Source organism: Vidua macroura, chromosome 5 (genome assembly GCF_024509145.1).
Source record: "Vidua macroura isolate BioBank_ID:100142 chromosome 5, ASM2450914v1, whole genome shotgun sequence".
NCBI lineage: Eukaryota > Metazoa > Chordata > Aves > Passeriformes > Viduidae > Vidua > Vidua macroura.
This window is the reverse complement of record NC_071575.1, coordinates 61,327,771-61,348,279: the sequence shown is the minus strand read 5'-3', so window position 1 is coordinate 61,348,279 and position 20,509 is coordinate 61,327,771. Positions and strand designations below refer to the sequence as shown.

General features: G+C 34.9%; 1 protein-coding gene across 2 annotated transcripts; it reads left to right on the top strand.

Annotated features, from left to right (window-relative positions):
- The first annotated feature begins 1,500 nt into the window (after nt 1-1,500).
- LRRC17 (leucine rich repeat containing 17) lies at nt 1,501-19,478 on the top strand. Of its 2 annotated transcripts, XM_053978556.1 has the most exons (5): nt 1,501-1,615; nt 5,598-5,728; nt 8,853-9,720; nt 13,180-13,335; nt 14,598-19,478. In XM_053978556.1, exons 3-5 carry the CDS (start codon nt 8,961-8,963, stop codon nt 14,999-15,001), a joined length of 1,320 nt encoding a protein of 439 aa, XP_053834531.1. In that variant the 5' UTR covers nt 1,501-1,615; nt 5,598-5,728; nt 8,853-8,960; the 3' UTR covers nt 15,002-19,478. The 2 variants fall into 2 exon arrangements, with proteins under 2 accessions (XP_053834531.1, XP_053834532.1); XM_053978557.1 differs by lacking the exon at nt 5,598-5,728.
- Nucleotides 19,479-20,509: the final 1,031 nt, after the last annotated feature.

Genomic DNA, 20,509 nt, shown 5'->3' with positions numbered 1-20,509 from the left:
CTGGGCTTTCTAATTAAGCATTCAAATCCTACAGAACTAGTGGCAATAAAACTCATATAAAAAGAACTGTTATGTTTAAATGAAAGAAAAATGAAAAAAATTTAAATATACATTCTATAGAATATTTTAAGCATAATTTCAATGTTAATAGTATAACTCCTCTACAGTTTTCCAACTAATTCTGAAATGTTAGCCTTACAAAATTTCCCTTTGGTTTAGTTTATCCAGTGAGGGGGAAGAAAATATTTTTAAAGTCTTTTATCCAACTGTGATGGTTTTTTTTGGTTTTAACTGTTCACTTAAGTACTTGGTCACAACCATTGAGCACTGTTCCAGAATCCAAAAATGGAGAAAGCTGTGGAATTCCTTTCAGGGCTCTCAAATACACTGGCAAGCAAACCCACTGTCCTCTAGTAGGGGAGGATTGTGGTTTTCCCTGTTTGATGATGATCACTTCTCCCTGAGCACTATTAGATCATACTTTCTAGAGGCAGATCCCTACAGCTCATGATGACACTTCCAAACAAGCAGGAATGATGCTTTCAGAAAACAGAACAAATTACTGGCATTTTGAAAAAGTTACTCAGAGGTAGGTAGTTCTTAACTTTCCTCTAACCTCAGCCCTCATTTCAAACTTCACCCTGTCACTGCACTACAATCTCAGCATGATTCCCATGAACAAGAAACAGACACTTGGTAAAGAGTAATCAGAACAAGACTGTTGCCCCATCTGCCTCATTCTTTGTTCTGAAAAGGTTTTGTTAGGTGGAAAGTTAAACTGTTATATTGCTCAGACTCCATCTCTATCATTTCACATGTATTTTGTTATATGGAGAATCTTTTCACTTTATAAAGAAATTTATGGTTGAGTCTTTACTTAAACATTAGGAGACTTTCATTGTCTTACAATTTGGCATTTCATATTGCTTTTGGACTATGTTTCAAGATACAGTATATATTTGAAAGTTTCCAAAATAGTATTGCATTCTAAAACCTTTGTTTTCTTTACAAGTTTAGTAGGATACCAAAGTAATCTAAAACATAACTATTTTTAGATTGCAGTTATAAATACAACTTCAATTTATATATTAAACCAATGTAAAACTGCAACAAGAGTTCACTTTTTAATTAACTTCCTTCTCAGGAAGTCAACTGTAAATTTGCATTTTTTTCCAGCACAGGGTGGCTTTTTTTTTTTTTTTTTTTTTTTTTTTTTTTTTTTTTTTTTTGATAACTTAGTAAAAACTGCATTTTTAAAGCTCCCAACTAATCATGACATAAAATTAGTCTATTTCTGGCTACAAAAAGCAAGCCTTGTTCTCATTATGCAATAAGTACTAGCTGTTTATAGATCTGACAGTTTGCTGGAAGCGATCCAAACCTATAGTGCTATTATTCCTCAGTAAAACTTAAACAGCTGTAGTCATGTAATTCAAAACCCTGGAAGGCTGCTGCAGTGCTTGCTCAACCTCAGTATACCATGAATGCAGGATGCTGCCAGTCATATAAAGGATCCTCTGCTTCACATTATGAAAGAAAGACGTGAACTACAAACCTGAATGCAACCTGGAATTTCCAAACAGATGATCTTGTGACAGCCTTTTCAAGAGTCCAGGTATGGTAAACCTTTGTCTGTGAATTTTCTGCAGTGAGCCAAAAAACCACAAAAAACAACAGAGCAATTTGTTACAAGGGCACAATACAGAATCAAAAGAACATAAAATGTCATAGTTAAAGTTTCCTGAAAATTACTGTAAAGAAAAGATGTTCAGTATGAAATAGAATTATTTACTTGCTGAAGTTTGAAAGTCCATTTCTTCTGCTGCAGTTTTTCCTCTGCTTTTGTATTGCAAATTAGTGGGGAATAGCACTATTATGCAAGATATTTCGCCATATGAAACCAGTAACATTGTAAAATTATCTTAAGCAACTGCAATAGCATACTTTTTTAACTAATTGGAACTTCTTTGTGCATACTTTGCAAGTATGACTTTTCAGTGTAAGTTTGTTGGACTGCTTTTGCCATTGATTTTACAAGCAGTGCCTACTGGAAATGAAAACCAGATCTCTATCAAAAGATATTAAAAGCAGGAATGTGTAGTTTAAACTTCTCAAGTAATATAATTATTTAGAAGAGTATTATTAAAAGAATCTGAAAAATTTTAAGAGTTACAGAAGTGAGTAATGTAATTTTAGGTTTTGATCAGTTCTTTTGGAAAACATTTCTTTATACTAAATATTAATTAAGAAAAAGCAAATTGTGTAAGTGGAAAATGTTAATCAACAGCAGTCTGTAAAATCAAGAATCTATACTCTGAAATTACTTAAATTTCCATCTGCAGGTTTATATCATACTGAAAAGTATTCCTTTGACTGAATGACATTTCTAACTGGAAAAAATAATAATTACCATAAGCACCACAAATGAAAGCATACAGAAAATCAAAACCTAGAGTTAGGACCTTCTGCCCTGGTAGACATTTAGTCGTAGTCATGCGGTTCTGCAAGTCAGCAAAACGGGGCATTTTGAAGAAGATGGGAACTCCCACTGAGGAGCTGACTGCTTAAGGAGTGGCATACTGACTTTTGGAATTGACTTTATGCTTTCAATACAGAGTGGGGAAACATGCTGAACACAAATGCAAAGAGGAAGTGTTAAAAATGCCCTTGTAAAAAAAAAGTACAAAAATGTGAAGAAAGTAAATATAAGATTACATTTCATGAAAAAACCCAACAATGTGCATTAGAACCAGATATTATAATATAAAGGCATGTGTTATTTGTGATGCCTTTTTTTTTTTTTTTTTTTTTGACATGGAAATGTTTAATTCATATTAAGTACAAAAGTAAAGTATCCTTTGTAGAAGGCTGAGCTATTTTGCATTTTAGTGTAATATCCTGCAGAAATGAGTGGGGAAAAATAAAACTTGGAGAAGTATACTTCCAAATATATCTGATAAAATAGATAATAAATTGAGAGACTGGGGTAAATACTCTGGTAGCTCTGAGTCTTTTTAATCTATGTGTTGCTGCAAGGCTGCACAATTTAAGATACAGGTAAGCCTTTCTTACTGCATTTTGAAGACTGTGATCAAAACCTCACAATAACTTTGAAGAGATACTGATTTCCTTATTGGTTATAGGACCAATTTTTGATCCGAGAATTTTAACACATGCCTTCTTTTTCCATTTTTAAAGTGACATCTTCCTTAAAATCAAGGAGCACACAGACTACCAAAAATCCTTGTTTTGTGCTACAGCTAAATTCTGCAGGAATTCTGTCATACCAGTTTTTCAGTTAATTTTGACATTTGCAGTCTCAGGATCATTGTTTTGAAGCAATCTGACAAACTCACCTTCTGACATTTATTCCTGATGGACAGTGTTCATGTCTACCATATGTGACAGAGGTTTTCAGAGGGAAATTTAATAATTAAAATTATCTCTGCTGTGCAATATGGAGGCTAAAATGCTTGTATGGAATCGTATGAAAGAATAAAAAATGACCCCTACACTTCACTAGCTCCTTGTCCAATAAAGGATGTCTGATACACCACAGCAAACTTCACATGCAGCACTATGAAATGCAATACTGCCACCTCTAAGCACTTTGTGTTAGTTACCACAGTACACAGGACCTGTGCTGAGCTAATGCTTTTGGGATTGCCGTGTGAAATGTTAATGAAATCTGTCTGCTATCAAATTCTTCACAGACAGCAGCTTTTTGTACATCCCCATAATCTCAGAAACAATGAGCTTTGATTTTTGTCTAAAAGTTATCAATACAAAAAGTGTAATCTTATGGTTTTAAATCAGAAGCATCATGTGTGACTGGGAAAATTTCATATTAACAAGGTACAGGATAACTGCAAAAGGTCTTTTGTCAGTGGAGAAATTTTCTTTGCTATTTACACATAAAAAAAATGATGTTCCAAACTTCAGCAGAAATATATGGAAATCTAAAAAGACAAAATATCAGCCAACACAGAAAAAACACAGATTATAATAAAAGTAATACTGATGAGATGAGTAGTAGCATTGGACACACTCATGCAAATCTTTGCCAAAACAAATGTTAGTTATATGAAGAGATGGCATTTCAGACTAAGAAAAACAGAAGTCTATCAATGTATTATGCAAATGACAAAGAAAAATATGTTTCTGAACTTCATGGGGATGTTGTTGAAAGACATACATTTGTTTTCCTCATAGGAAAAAGAAACAATGTACAGCGATTCTTCAAATTCATATACATCTTTGTGATGACTGCTCTTGTGAACAGCTCATCTCATTTCTTCCATGGCAGCTTTTAATCCAGCAACTTTACCTGCCAGGCAGACCTTGAATCTCTAGGGATACCTCTGAAACAGGAATGGCAGACTTTTTAAAGACTGTTAAGTTCTCTGCCTTCAGCTCATTGATCTTCCAAATATCAGTTTGGAATAACTCATTCTTTTGCAGTTGTCACACAAGGCCTTGGCTCACACAATGCACCTATCCACAATCCTCTCTTTCAAAAATAAAATTTTAACAACATATCTAACTTCCAAACTTCTTGCATCATCATGAGGAACTGGACATGCACATGAAATTTTTGGATAGCATTTTCTTTCAAAAGCTTCTGTGAAATTGTGAAATACATAAGGGAATCTAGCATATATTTTTAGATGTACTAAAAAGAAAAAAGAACTGTTATATAAATAAAATCTGTGGGGCATTTCATTTTTTATAGCAGAAAGAATCCTACAAATAACTCAAAAAATAGTATTTCTATTACATACACCTCTAAATTTCCTGCAAGATTTAAAAAAACCACACTTTCATATTTCTTTTTAATTTACCTTGTCAATAGTCGTAGAGTTCCATTAGTACTATCTCTATATGACAGATTTAAATAGATTTAAACCAGCTGAATAATAAAAAAATCCACCCAGAAGTATATTAAAATTATATTTGTATGTACATGTACATGGGAAAAAAACTGAGTAAGTATCTTTAAGTCATCATAATAATTTCTGTACATCTCAGCCATTTTCTTTGGTAGCCTCAGAGTAGAATACTGAGAGGTGTGATGCTACTGTTACTAACTTGAAGTATGGTCATTTTATTATTTTAAAGGATACCTACATTTATGGACATGTATTTAAAGGATACAGTCCTATAGAGCACAGGGGACTTATCACACAATTGAAGGTTAGCACACGTTAACACATTTTGCTAAACCAAGATTACTGTTAGCCAATCCTGGTATCTAAAACTATTGGTGAATTTTCTCCATGAACTCTGGTAAATTTCTCTAACCAGTAATATAATTTAATATAATGTAATTTACACAACACTTCTTGTTTAGTTCTACCTTCTAGGTGGAACATTAAACTTGAGTAATTATAAGGCTTCCACATTTTATTGACCTACAGAACAGGTACTACTCATATTGTTCCATTCTTATATAGAGGGAACAAATCTCCTAGTATGAAAATTTTTTCACAATAAATGTCAATATAATGCAAAGGCAAAAAGTCAGTACTTGTACATGAAAATGTAGTAGTTGAGCCTGTGTCTTTTTCCATGTTGTGATCACCTTTTCCCTATTTCAGTTATCAGGCAAAAGGACCATCCAGATAACTGGAAATTCAATACCAGCCAATCCTAAAGAGGAAAGTTTGTGCTTTTGAAATATATTCCTGCAACAAAGGATTTGAGAGAGGAGATATATCAGTATAAATAGGTATGTAGATGGAAGGCAACCATAACCTGGAAAGGAATGACGGCACAGGGAGTGGTGAGAAAGCTGGGGGGGAATGGTGATGAGGAAAATCTCTGAAACCTTCCATGCAAAAGCAGCATAAAGGGGTCTATTTTAAGTGTCTGAGCAGAAACACTTGTAGCTTGGGAATCAACCCAAGCAGGGACCGAGCTGTGATTGCACTGGGACTCCAGAGATGCAGAGAGATAGCACATGCAACTGAAAAGGTGCCATGAAAGGTTCCAGAATATTTAGGAATGACAGCCCAGAAAGGTGAGAATGGGCTGCACTCCATGCAAAATCATGCCTGAAGGCATGGAGCTTTGCATTGAAATGGGTGAGAAGTCAACAAAGAGCTTATTTGTAATGATTAGAAGCCAGACCTATGAGCATTACATCATGGTAGGGATCTGCTGCAGACTGCTTGATCTACTTGATCAAGATGGGATGGTGGATGAAACCTTTGGGCAGCTGAAGGAAGCTTTACTCTTGCCTACCCTGGTTACTCATGAGAGACTTTAGCCACTCCTATATGATGCCAGAAAACATGGTTGGGCATGAACAATCCAGGAGACTTCTAGAGTATGTTGAAGACAATTTCTTGATCCAGCTGCCTGACAAGTGGTCTAAGGAATGTGTTCCTCAACAGGTGAAGGAATGTGAGCTTGAGTGAATGTCAACTTGAATGAACTTGAATGGCTTTGGTTACTGCAGCCATGGAAATGAGAAAATGAGAAGTTCAAAATCCAGACGGAAGAAAATTGGACAAACTGTAAAAGAAAAAACCCTGAACTTGTTAGCAGATTTTGGCTAGTTTAGGGATCTGTTTAACAGGATCTCACAGTAGACAGCCCTGGAGAGTAAAAGGGCCCAGAAGAACTGGTTAATCTTCAAGGACAAGCTACTCCATTACTTTTTAGCCTCGGTTTTTACAGCTAAGGCTTGTCTGAAGGCTTCCCAGGTGCCTGACTGGAGCCTGTGAGCAGAGTGTGTGAGAGTGAAGGAGTACACATCATAGAAGAAGTTAATGTCAGGGAGCACCTGAGAAAATGGGATGAGACAGGGTGCATCCAAGAGGAAGAAAGCTGTCTCTTGCCATTGAGAGGCCTCACTCATTTTTGAAAGGTCATGACAGTCAGAGGAGATTCCTAATGACTGGAAGATAGGAAATGTCACATTCATCTTCAGGAAACATTAGAAGGTCCAAGAAACTGCAGGCCAGTCAGCTGCACTTGAGTCCCTGGGAAGGTTATGTAGCAAATCCTCCGTGAAGCCCTGTCCAAGCACATAAAGGATGAAAAAGTGACAGCGAACAGCCAGCATGAATCTATCAGGGGCAAAGCATTCCTCACTAATTTGACAGTTTTCTATTATGAATTTACTAGATCTATTGATAAGGGAGAAAAGCAGCCCTTGCATAACTAACTTGACTATCCTAAACCATTTTTGTTTTAAGTTTTTAAGCTGTATTTTATCGATGGTAATTTTCAAAAACTTGTGTGTAAATATTGGTGTTTGTGGGCTAGAACACTGGATGTACACTTCACTAAAAAGTGACTACAAATGACACAAAATTATTTTTTACATGCTTGACTCTAGAAATAGCCTATAAATGCATGAATATATTGAGAAACATAATTTCTGAACAAAATATTAATGTTATTCTTAGATTGATTTATTATAAGAAAAATTTGCCTATATAAGAAAAATTGTCTTTTCTAAGAAATTATTAATTAAAGCAAAGTCAAACATTGTTTCTCCATCAAGGAAGAGCAATGAAAAAACATTAAAAAATTAATGGAAACAAGATAAAATTAAAAATGTTAAACTGAGAAAAAAAAAATGGACAAATATGCAATGGTGATTGCATTCTTAGACATCTTTCAAATTAAACTCCTTAAAAATATCAAGAAATTTAGTGAGACATTTTTAGAGCCCAAGTAGCTACTGAAGGAATAAAGGAAGTCGTAAACAATACAGGATTAAAATGTTTTGTTGACAACTCCAAGCTTATAATAACAACAAAACCCTCCTCCCAGACTGGTGAAGTTTTGAAGCCTGTTTATCAAAATTAATTGATATTGAATATATAATTTTGTCCTGCAAAAAACCAATGAGAACTTCACAGATTATCTCTGAATCCTACTAAACTCCATTTTTAAATACTTAAGAACACAAGTCGCTACTTTTTATCAGGAAGATTTGTAACCCAAATAGCCACAGCAATTGATAAAATCTTTCTTCATGGTATAAATTAGAGTTTGTAGAAGGAGTTTGTAGTTCTTATATTTCATCCCTGGCATTCACAGATATTTCGGTCTTGCAAATTTTTTAATTCATCTAAAACACCCAAAACAAACTTAAAAAACAAACCAAAAAACCACCACCACCACCAAAAAAACCAGCAACAACAACAACAAAAAATCAACCAAGCCAAAAAACTAACAAATTATAGGTGAACAGTTCAAATTCTCAGTGTATGACATAAATCTAAGAACTCCTCATGTAGGTTCAATCTATCTGGGCCAATATCCTGAACCATAATCACAGCAGTTTACTGAGATGAAAGCACAAAATCCCAAAAATTGGGGTAAACAGTCCTGAGAAAATGACTTGAAAACAAGTCCACCCTTGAGCACAAACTAAAACTGGGAGTCTGATGGGCACTGGATGGCTTTCCCTGGTCTGGCTCTGTACATGAGCACTCAGGAAGTCAGAAAAGACCAGCTTCAAACTCCTCGTTTGAGCTCATCTTCCAAGATTAACTTAAATACAAAAAAAAAAAAAAAAAAAAAAAAAAAAAAAAAAAAAAAAAAAAAATCCAGCCTGATGCTGTTTTCCTGAGCACATGAGAATCTCCTAACAAAGATCAGTGAGAAACTGGTCCATATAGTTTCCCATGTTTAATTATAATGAAAAACAGCAGACCAGAGTCAGTAAAAACTAACTAACTAACAAACAAAAAGAGATAAGACATTAAATCTTCAAAGTATTTGTGAAGTTCCAAGTAGTGTGATGATCGAGTGCTTGACTGCATATTATATACAATCCTCCATGGAAATGCCCATTTCATGTGTTCTAATATTTTACTTTTCTTCCAACACAGGGATCCCTCATACCCCAGCTGTGCCTCATCAGATTTGTACAACACTGATTCAGACCATCCAAAAATTTCAACTGTTCCAACTGTTACAGAAAAGAGCTGAATGTCAGGATGCAAGTAGTTACTATTATATTACTACTTCTTCTTTGTAATGCATGTGACTGTAGGAGGACAAGGAATAGGAGTTTGAGAAACAATGAAAGGGAAAACATCTTAAGGAGAGCATCCAGCACTGTTAAGCGCAATGCCCAAGGCCTAACATGTGATATTTACACTTATCTTCATGAGAAATACTTAGATTGTCAGGAAAGAAAATTGGTTTTTGTGGCACCTGATTGGCCAGAGGATATAAAACACATGCTGCTAGCAAGAAACAGAATTCGTAAATTAAAGAACAATATGTTTTCCAAGTATAAAGTACTGAAAAGTCTGGATTTACAACAGAATGACATATCAAAAATTGAAAGCGAGGCTTTTTATGGTTTGGATAAACTTACCACGCTCTTACTTCAGCATAACCAAATTAAGATTTTATCTGAGGAGATTTTTATTTATACGCCCAGTCTAAACTACCTACGTCTCTATGACAATCCTTGGCATTGCAGCTGTGAACTAGAAACTCTTGTTACAATGCTACAGGTTCCAACAAACAGGAATTTGGGAAATTATGCCAAATGTGTGTACCCAATAGAACTGAAAAATCAGAAGCTAAAGCAGATAAAAGCTGATCAGCTATGTAGTGAAGAGGACAGGCAGGATCCCAAAAACATAAAACGGGAGAAGCCTGAAGCTGTCAAACAACCAGAATTTGATTCCTCTTTGTGCCACATGTATGTGTTTCCTGTGACAACTCTGAACTGCAAAAGAAAAGGTTTGTATCTGTCATTATACCTGAACTAATGATTTTAATATTCTATTTATTTAATAATTTCTACATTTATTCACACATTATTTACTGCAAATGAACTTAATATAGTACTCACTTTACTTAAATTGTTAATTGTTTTTCTCTTGTAACTACCAGCAAAATTAGGAATTCTTCCTGCATTTTACCTCTGCTCTGCAGCCCAAATTCCACAGATATTCCTTAGTGCTGTAATGTATCTAATAGAAATCAGCAGGAATAAAACGAAGCATATTACTTAAGTTACTAGTCTGATTGTACAACTATAAACATACTAATCAGTCAAATTACAGCTCTGCTGAAACTGTTGAACTGATACAGAAAAGCACAGAGTGTCTTTTATTCCTTCCATTGTACAAACACAAAGATAGCAATAACTTTAACAGAAGTGAGCTGTGAAGCAGGACTGGAGCAGCCAGCTGTGTTTTCAATGCCCAGAGGAACCTGATTGCAAAGGAAAGGTTCTGCATCCCCACATTTGCTGCACAAGATTTCTTCTACTAAGGGAAGAAATTGTATGTTTTTGTTCATAAAGAAATACCTCCTCTGTGTTCTTCTTCCCAGGACCCAGCAAACAATTCAAAGTTGAGGGGACTTCAAGAAATGTTTTTCAGACACTTGGATCCATTCCATATCTAAATCTTTCTCAGGCCCCTAAGAGCCACGGTTAAGCCCTCAGGGTAAACCAGATGGGGTATATATCAACACGAAAATGCACATTTATTTGTCCTTTATATTTCCCATATTTTATCCCACGACAAAACAAAACAAACAAAAGAAAAACAATTCAGAGGAGAATAATTCTTTAACATAACAATTCTGATATAAGAAGAATTGCTTGAAGCAGCCAACATTGTGAGACCTTTTTCCCAATTTTAGCAGAGCTCAGCCTGCATGTTTTATTCAGCTGAACTTTATCTGCTTTAAGAGCAACTTGATTTTATGTAAAAACCTCAGTGCACCCTTACTCTTGCACCTTTATGCCAGAGAAAAGCTCAGAATTCAGTATGAGTAGATAATATCTAAATATCAAGGATTAATGATTTTAGCATTTGATTACATGGTTTATCTACTATGTATGTCATAAAAATGGTCTGTGTTCTTTTTTTTTTTTTTTCACCTTGTAAATTCTCTTCCTGTTCATCTGGCTCAATTTTCTCTTTCTTTTACCATGCATCTACTACATCTTTTCATTAATCACTTATGCTGCTTTTATTATTTTTTAATATTCACCTATCTTACCTTTCCTTGTAGATAAGATTTAATTATTAGATTATAGATTATGGTCTTAATTATCCTTCATAGAATCTTAATTATATCACTCTTACTATTCAGTAAACTGTTATTGAACAAAGCCAAAGCATAAATTTTAATCCTAATATAAGCAAAGTGGCTTTACAGCTCTCCCCACTTACTGGTATCAAAGAGATGAGCTGAATACACAAATATACCCAAAAACTTCTGGGGAAAAGAATTCTACTTTTTTCTCTAAGTTCATATAAACATTCAGTATGATCTATCTTCATGGGAGTTTCAAAGGGGTTTATGGTATTTGAAAGCATCGTTTATTGTCTTTAATATTAATAATGGAGGAATAAAGTTATTTCAACCTCTACTCGACAGTACTAGAGGGTACAGGGACTCCCTCCTTCAGGTCAAGAACTAAGTATATCAACCCAGAACTTCCTGCATGCCTAGCATGGACACATTGAGTATGTTTCAATACTTTTTTGGAAGTACTAGATCTACTGTGCATATGCTTGACAGCTGGATGCAGATATCCAATGGATATTTGGTATTTCTGAACATATGGCAATCTTTGATGAAAGCATTGTACTTAGTGTCTTTGTATATGAATATTGTACGTCAGACACACAATTTCACTGGAATTTGCATCAGAAATAAGAGTGTAATGCACACAAAATCCAGGGAAAACACACACATTTCTCTAAATCTGTGTGGACAAGAATTCAGAATAGAAAAAAATAGTGCATCAGTTGCCAAACCAGTGAGATGACATTGAAATCTGCAATCCATTATTCCTTTACGATGGAAGGAATGGAATGACAAGCACTCGCTCTAACACTATTAAGTATGTCTAAAGACATACAGGTCAGGAGCTTTCAGTTAATGTCAGAAAGTTCACGAAAGAAACATCTTACAAATACATTTATCCATGTGTAGGTTCTCTTTTTTTTTAAATAATTTGCTTATATCTCATCAGACCAGTGATAAGCCAGAAAGCCAGAACCTGTGGTACTCCAGAATGAAATACTCTGTGCCCTTAATTCTGTTTAAAAAAAAAAAAAAAAAATTAAAAAGCAAAAAATAAAGAAGCAAAAGCAGTTTGTTTGCATTTCTACAAAGAATTTGTATTTTTAAGGACAGTTGAAAAAAAAATCTGCTTTCTAGTACTGCCAAACTCTCCAAGTCTCTAAATTCTCTAAATTCAAGCATTATTTGCATTCATTTGGTGATAAATAGGCCCTGAAACTTTCACATCTGCAGAAGCAGGAAGCAATCCAACCACAGCAGGCTGGAGTAGTTATAATATTTATGTATTTATAATACCAAAGCTCTGCTTATAATCAGATATGAGGCAGGAAGACTCTGGTATGTTGCTGTAGTCTCAAAAATACCTGATTCATTAGGTATCTTCAGAACTTCAGAAGTACAGTGACCACACGGAATCCAGCACAGAACCAGAAACGACTTGCTGTCATTCAAAGACTGTCAAATAAGAGACACTGCTCGTTTTCTTGTTATGACAGCGCAGGATTAGAACACTCATTGAGCAAATATAATAATCCTGGAGATTAGGTTTGTTAACAATACCCTGAGAGGGTTCAAACCACAGTCTGCACTTCGCAAGCATGGGCCCTTACTACTGGAGTAGGAGCTGTTCTTTCTGGAGTCCTTTTGCCAGGAACACTGTAACGATATGGACACCGATGACTGAGAGGTCCTCAGCTACTTTGGAAATGCCAGTGATAGAAGTAGGAGAGAGAAGCAGACAAAATGCCACTCTGCTGCATGAGTGGTTTTTTATATAGTTACTCTAGTTTCTTTTCTTTAAGCAATCAAACCCTTCATGCACATTTTTTATATTAGTATCGTATCTTTACTACTTACCCTATTCCTATGTGAACGGTCTAGTTCTACTAAAATAAAAATATAAACCACAGAGGTTTTACTATAAGCACTATTGAATAGAACAATTTTCACATGAAATGTAAAGGTACAAGTAAAGAAAGAATGAAAATCAGAAGTTGAAAAAACATGGTGGCACTAGTAGAGGGGATAAAAGGGAAAGAAAACAGGAAAAAATGTTAGACTGAAAATACTCTGTCTGGCATGCAACTGTGATACCTAAGCAGTAAGAATAATCTAAAGCTGATACAAGTTATGTATTTTTCATTTTTTAAGATTTAAAGAAAGTTCCAGGTAACATACCTCCAGATATAGCTAAACTTGATTTGTCCAACAACAAAATTAGACAGCTACGAGCCAAGGAGTTTGAAGATGTCAGTGAACTGAAGATATTAAATCTAAACAGCAATGGAATAGCATACATTGATCCTGGTAAGAATAATTTTAAATACTTATTACAAATTATTTCTCTTGTATTAAATACTGCCTCTATAAGATATAAACTGGGGGGAGGGAAGGAAGGATTAAAAATCTAGAAGTTGGTGCAAATTTTACCTTTTGTACCTTTCACTTCATAGAATAAATGTTTGCACTGAAATATATTCATCATGAAAATCAATAGAGAAAGACACATTTCAGTTGCCCTTTCTTAATACAAAACTAACCAAGTACAAAAGGTAATTCTGGAACCTGAAGGCTAACAGTTTTCCAAAATGCTAAGTAGTTTAATGATTTTTTAAATATCTTTGTCACATCTAAGAAAACATGACATATAAGGAGGCTACTTTTTGATTATATTGTACGATAAAATAACAGACAAACCTAAAGGATTTAAACTTTTTGGTTAAAAATCACTACATAGAATTGCTTTTAAGTTATATTTTATTAGAACTCAAGTGCCCTTTTTGGCAATTTGCTTATAGCCAATGTGCATTTAGATTTAATTACAAAAGCAGAGATAAACTGAAAGAAAGAGAGAGAAAATGCATCAAGTAAAAATGGCCTTATCTAGTACCATCTTGGCAATTAAATAGCATCAGAAAGTGTTAATATTGGTAAAATGGTACTTGTGAAGTTTAACATTACACAGTGGATTTATTTAAATGAAGACTTCTGCTATTAAATGAAACAGTATTCTTGCAAAAAGTATGAACTGCTCTCTGAAATGTAACTCACAAGCATTATTATGAAGCTCCATGTTTTACTCCATTCCAAATCTTAAAACATTACTTTGAAGGTTCTATACATGCACACAAATACCCATATATACACAAAAACCTCTAGCCCTGTACATTGTCTAATAATAAGTTTCCATATTCCTTCTTCTGTATCATGAAATAACAGTAGGATTCAATGAGCAAATCAGGCATTCATCTACCTCCACTGTCTCTATTCTACACTCAGGCAGACTCATGAAGTGCTTTATAGCTTTACCAGCAGTGCAACTCTCTCAGTATTTCTCACTTCTGACGGCATGTGCCATATTTTAAAGTTCAGTGTTTGAGAAATCCTTTTGTAGCCTTTTAGCAAAAAAAAAAAAAAAACAACAAAAAACCCAAAAAAAACCAGTAAGTGTAAAATTTTAAAAATGTTTTTCCTCTTCTGGATATGCATATCTTTCCTGTCACAGATATGAATATTTTTTTTCTAAGTTAACTTTATAAGGTACCAATAACTATTTTTCTATTGATTAGCTGCTTTTTCAGGCCTCAATAACTTAGAGGAGCTGGATCTATCAAACAACAGCTTGCAGAATTTTGAATATGGAGTACTGGAAGATCTTTACTTTCTGAAAATACTGTGGCTGAGAGAGAATCCTTGGAGATGCGATTACAACATACACTATCTTTTCTACTGGCTGAAGCACCACTACAATGTTCACTACAATGGCCTAGAATGCAAAATGCCTGAGGAATACAAAGGATGGTCTGTTGGAAAATATGTTCGAAGTTATTATGAGGAATGCCCAAAAGACAAGCTTCCCATCTATCCAGAAACTTTTGATTTGGACAAAGATGATGAGGAATGGGAACGACACAAAGAGCAAACAGTTCAGACAGTAAAGAAGCATGGTGTAATTGTCACCGTGATAGGCTAATAAGGGAATCCTTTCCCTTAGTAGATTTAAATATCTGATATTTGAGAAAGAAAAACATGCTGTTTACATTTGTTCTAATTATTCTGTTGGTTTGTAGGACATTCTGACTACAAAGATGTTTGTTTATTGCTGATAATAACTACAGAATGACATTAGTTCGACAGCATCCTTCATCTAGTAATTGTTTTTGACAATTTGTTCTGGACACTCTTGTGAAATATTTTGGCAAATATTTGAAACTATACAGTAAAAATCGATAGACACAAATGTACATAATTATGGTGGGGGGAAGCTGTCTTATGTATGGACACAGTTTATGTGTTCACACAGAAATAGCTGCAGGATTGTGACCGAGACCCATTTTTCCCGAATGTATTGACAGTCTTTTGTATCTATCAGTTTCCTGAAATATTCCCAGAAAACGTTTCTGAGATTTTTATATCTACTTCCTGTTGTTTTATTGTAGACCAAAAAAAAAAACCAAAAAAACAAATTTAAGACTAACCTTAAATACAATTCTAGAAAAAGAGGAACGGCAGTTGTTATACTAATTAGGATTCAAACACAGAAGGTGGGTTTCACTTGCTGATTTATTAGTGTTCCTCCTCAGTCTTGAAACAATAACTTAGCCTCTGCCTCTTCCATACCTGAAGTGCCTTGAAACGATAAGTAGCCAAGACATGGTTGGTTCCCAAGATCCAGCTCCACGTGCTCATAATTGCCTTTTTTGGTTTTTGAGGCAAGCAGAGCTGAAATCTTTCTAGGAAGAATTTCATGTTGTTGTATCAGTTTGACACAGATTACATGCCATCACTTCCAGGTGACGAAGATCATGTGAAGGATGCTGTGGTCTGCATCCAGCACATCAGTGCCCACCCAAACTGAAGGTAAGCATGCTTTTGAAAGCTCAGAAGTGTGGGACTTTCTCTAAGTTCACTCTTCTCTCAGCTCATTTGTAAAATGCACGTTACAGCACCTCCTTGTCAAACATCTATCTATGTGAATACACATTGATTAAAACCTGTGATCATTCTAACACTACAGTAACAGGGCAGTACAAATGCCTCAGCTAAATAGATGAGATCTCTAAAGATAAAATTCCTTGCTGCATAATATACTTAGATCATAAGAAATGCATATGTGCAGAGTAGAAATTCAGGGCCAAGACTTTAAATTTCTCTTGACTATCATGGAAGAAGTTCTAGGAGACTCCACAGAGAAACTTTCCTCCTTTAAAGATCTGGAGACAATGATGGTGTTTGTGCATTCCTCTGGTGCTTTAACCACGAGTCCCAAAGGTTGCTCATTTTGTTCTACAAGACAAAGCACTCAGTGGTTTAGTGCTAACATGAAATAAAAGAACAACATAAAGGAAAAAATCAGGAGATGTTAAGGGTGATAGGAATGTCAAAGAATCTCAAAGCAAACACATCCCATTATTATTTACATTCCTTTATGTCCTCCATTATTCAGATATGAATATATTTCATGGTGCTTTGCTGACAAACTGGGTAATGTAGCCATTTCTTCTACAATATCCCTCAAAAACTTTATAGCAAAAATACAACAGTATCTGACTCATCTCTGTTCCTGGAAATATCTTAAGCATTATCTTCACTATTAAAGGTTAATCCAGATAAGATGGAACAGAGAGGAAAATCCCATTTGCCAGTAACATTCACTAAATAGGGCATATTCTGGAAACTAAAAAGTGATGAAAGTAAAAAAAAAAGTTTGCCTACAAATAGTAGCAAGTACTAAGTAATGTTGTCCTCCTCCTCTCAAATTCTGGAGAATTATCTCAATACAGGACAGGCAATGAAACCACAGCAGAACATCTGTTATTGGCAGCACAGCCAATGGTGAAAATCTGAGTAGGAAAAAATGCATTTATAGACCATGTTATGTTAATTTCTGCAAAGAGTCAGTGCTGGGAAAAAATACTAGCTTAAGACAGGCTAAATCTGGGTAGAAAAGACAATCCTGGAGAAGAATTTAAGACAGAAGAAGAATATAAGACAAAATCTGTGTGAGAGGTCTCTGATCTCTCAGGTCAGCAAAAAGTACCAGTTGAAAAAGCAGTGGGATAAGACTGAGGACCACATGCAGTGGCCTAATTGCTCTTGTTTGAAGGCCCTGTGGATTCCCAAAGAGACACCCCCACTGAGGATGTGGCAGCGTAGACAACAATAATTGCAGTAATTACAACTACAAATTATGTAAGAACACAACAATAGAAGTAGGAGATTGGGGCAAGGATAATATAGGTTAGCATGATCTCCTGACAGTGACACAAATTCTTTGAGAAAAGACTGTATGAACAGAAAAGGCATACAGGAGTTATGAAGGTAATGCAGAAGGAGGTAGCACAAGAAAAAAGACAATAATATATCTGAAAAACATACATATGGGGAAAATTACTAACAATTGATAAAAACTTTCAGTTTTACAGAGGGAACTGCTATTTCTCTGAGCTTCTCAAAAATGTACTGTAAAGTACAACCTCCATCAAACACCACAGCCACAAAACACAATTTAATGTTGACATCTCTATGTTTCTGTACTATTTAATCAAAAAGGTCTCAGAAGAGCTTCCATGTCTAAAAGAAAATAGTGGGTCTTCCTCTTCTTTTAAAAGGTCCTTAGGTCTCTTCTTTCAGTAACTTCTCTCTTGATTTCCCTTCTTTCTCTGTCCATAGCCAGGTAATAATGGCATGATACAATTGCATGAAGACAATTGCCTTGTCTTCCTGACATGCAGCGCATGTCCTAGGAGTGCTGCCTTAAGGCATGAACTACAGTGCTCTACAGAGGCAGTGCCCCTCTCTCTACACAGCCACATGAAACACAGGAAAGATAATTTTGTGCCTTATTTTCCATGACAGAATACAGGAAAAATGGATATGTCTGTCAATATTGGAAATAAAACACTTCAAAAGCTTCTGAGGAAATTTTAGCTCCTGCACTATGAATACTAATGGCAGCAGTTAAAGGCAGTTCCCAGGCACACATGGAAGACAAACGATTCTCCAAGATCACTGAGTAGGGGGAGGAATACCACAAACAGCTGAGCCATAACCCTTGCATCTCATACACTCATATTCTCTGGCACAGTAACACACTGATTTGCCAAAGACAGTCTGAGCTGGAATCATATTAACATTCACATGCAGATATTAGACAAAGACTATTATTTCATGAATGCACCACAGGCCAAAGTAAAGAGAACATAAACCTAATTTTTTTAAAAATTGCACATAATTAATTTATCAAGAAAACCTCAAACAAACATGTTTAGTCAGACAAGCAGACCTAACCCACAGTTAAAATAATTGCTTTTTTAACATTAACAATAAAAGCATGTTGCCAAAATCTGCGTAATCTTGGATTTATTTGGAAAGATGAGGTCAGAACTGTAGCTTGGATAATTTCGAATGGAAAGGTAGCCTATAATTGAACAGACAGTTCAATTTGTTAGCTGAAAAAAGGTCAAAGGACAAGAATCTCAATATGATTTTCAATCTCTAAAAGAAAATAGATCGTTTTGCAGCAACATTAAACCATACAGAAGAATTTTAAAAGATGGCACTAGTAGGCAATATGATAAATACAGCTAGCCAGTGAATTTCAACATAAAAACATATGTACTTAATCTAAATATCAATAGCATACTGATATAAATGCATTTCATGTTTAAAAAAAAGATTGCATATCTTCAAAGCTAGAAGAAACAGCTTTAAAGTCAGTGTTTTCTAAAAGCCTCTGTAGACTGTCATATATGATTCATCACAACTAGTTTAAAATAGCACTCAGTAGATGTAAACAGACATAATGATTGATTTTGAATCTACAGAAAACATTAATTATCTACAAAAATGGAAAATGCAAGGTTTGTAGAAACAAGAATTGAATTTAGCAAGATAAATGAAAATGGATGGCAATCAACATACTCATACTACAACTGATATAACCAACACTAGATATGAATCCATTAAATAAAGTGACATTAAAGGCCATTTGTATAAAAGATGTAATTCTACCACAACTGTTCTTTACCTTTTTTTAGCTCTAAACACAATAAACATTATGATGATTTTAGTTTTGTACCCAAATACATAAGGAAAAAAAAATCATAGAAGGATTTAACATTTTTAAGTATAACACCCATAGAGGAGGTGATGTGGCTGTGTATGGTTTATTTTGGCTTGCTTTCTTTATTAGCTCCCAAAATTCATTATGATACTGGATTAAATTCTGTCACTAACCAATTTGCACACTGGTATTATTGAGAATGTTATTTTATCCTGTGATATAAAAGCCAAAACCATGACCAAAATACTTTTTATTCTTAGCCAGTTGTTCTTTTTCATCACCAATCTAGAGACTAAATTGTTCTCACTCATAATTACAGTCATTTTCTAAAGCTAAAGAAATCACTCAGATTGCTATAGGCTTCATCAACAATTTCAACAATGTATTATCTGATTAAATACTAAATGCATTATAGTCTCAAAACATAAAAAACTACTTTTTTATTTTTAAAATAAAAACATTTTCCTTTTCTTTTTATGCATTTAAATTCAGTTAAAGTGTAGGCTAGAAAAGAGTCAATCAGTAACATTCTCCTGTTTCACAAATACTGTGCCAGGAATCAAAAATGTTTGGGATCTTGCCTAGTTGTAGCAGAGGAGTTTTTTTCCTCATGAAAACACTTCCAAGTTTTCAGTCTCTTCATGATAAGATAGATGAGTAACAGTTGGGATGCAGGTGATTCCTTACAAATCAAGTACACTTTCACACTAGGACTAAACCTCTCACACTGATCATAAAGGCTTTTAGTTTTCCTGCCAACTTCTCTGCTTAGTGGAGCATACAACCATATTGAGGAAAATATTACTGACCTGAAACTATTGCAAAATGCTGTCACAAAGAGAATTAACCTCCAAACCCTCAGTCACATGTACTTACATGCACAGAATCAGGAAGAACTAAGATGCTTTTTTACATCTAGAAGGAATTTGATTTGGCAATAGAATCAAATACTGATTATTTGTGAACGCCATATTAATCTAGGACCACGGTTAGTTTTTGGGGGTTTTTTTAGCTCATTTGTTGTTGTTGTGGTTTTTTTTTTTTTGTTTGGTTTTTTTTGTTTTTTTTTTTTGTTTTGTTTTGTTTTGTTTGTGTTTTTTTTTTTGTTTTGTTTTTTTTTTTTTGTCAGTGAGCCTCTTGTTGGAGGCCAGTAACTAACAGTATAGCCCAGGGGTCAGTACTGGGGCAAGTCCTGTTTAACATCTTCGTTAATGACCTGGACAACGAGACAGAGTGTACTCTCAGCAAGTGTGCAGATGACAGATGCAGATGCAGATCTCCCGAACTGGGAGCAGTGTCTGATAGACCAGAGGGTCATGTTGTCATCCAGAGGGACCTTGACAGGCTGGAGAAAGGGGCTGACAGGAACCCCATGAAGTTCAGGAAATGCAAAATCTGGCATCTGGGAAGGGACAA

Excerpts from the sequence above, each read along its gene's own strand:
- LRRC17 (XM_053978557.1), top strand. The coding sequence starts at position 8,961 with ATGCAAGTAGTTACTATTATATTACTACTTCTTCTTTGTAATGCATGT. Across the intron at positions 9,721-13,179 it reads TCTGAACTGCAAAAGAAAAG|ATTTAAAGAAAGTTCCAGGT; the intron begins GTTTGTATCTGT and ends TCATTTTTTAAG. Across the intron at positions 13,336-14,597 it reads AATAGCATACATTGATCCTG|CTGCTTTTTCAGGCCTCAAT; the intron begins GTAAGAATAATT and ends TCTATTGATTAG.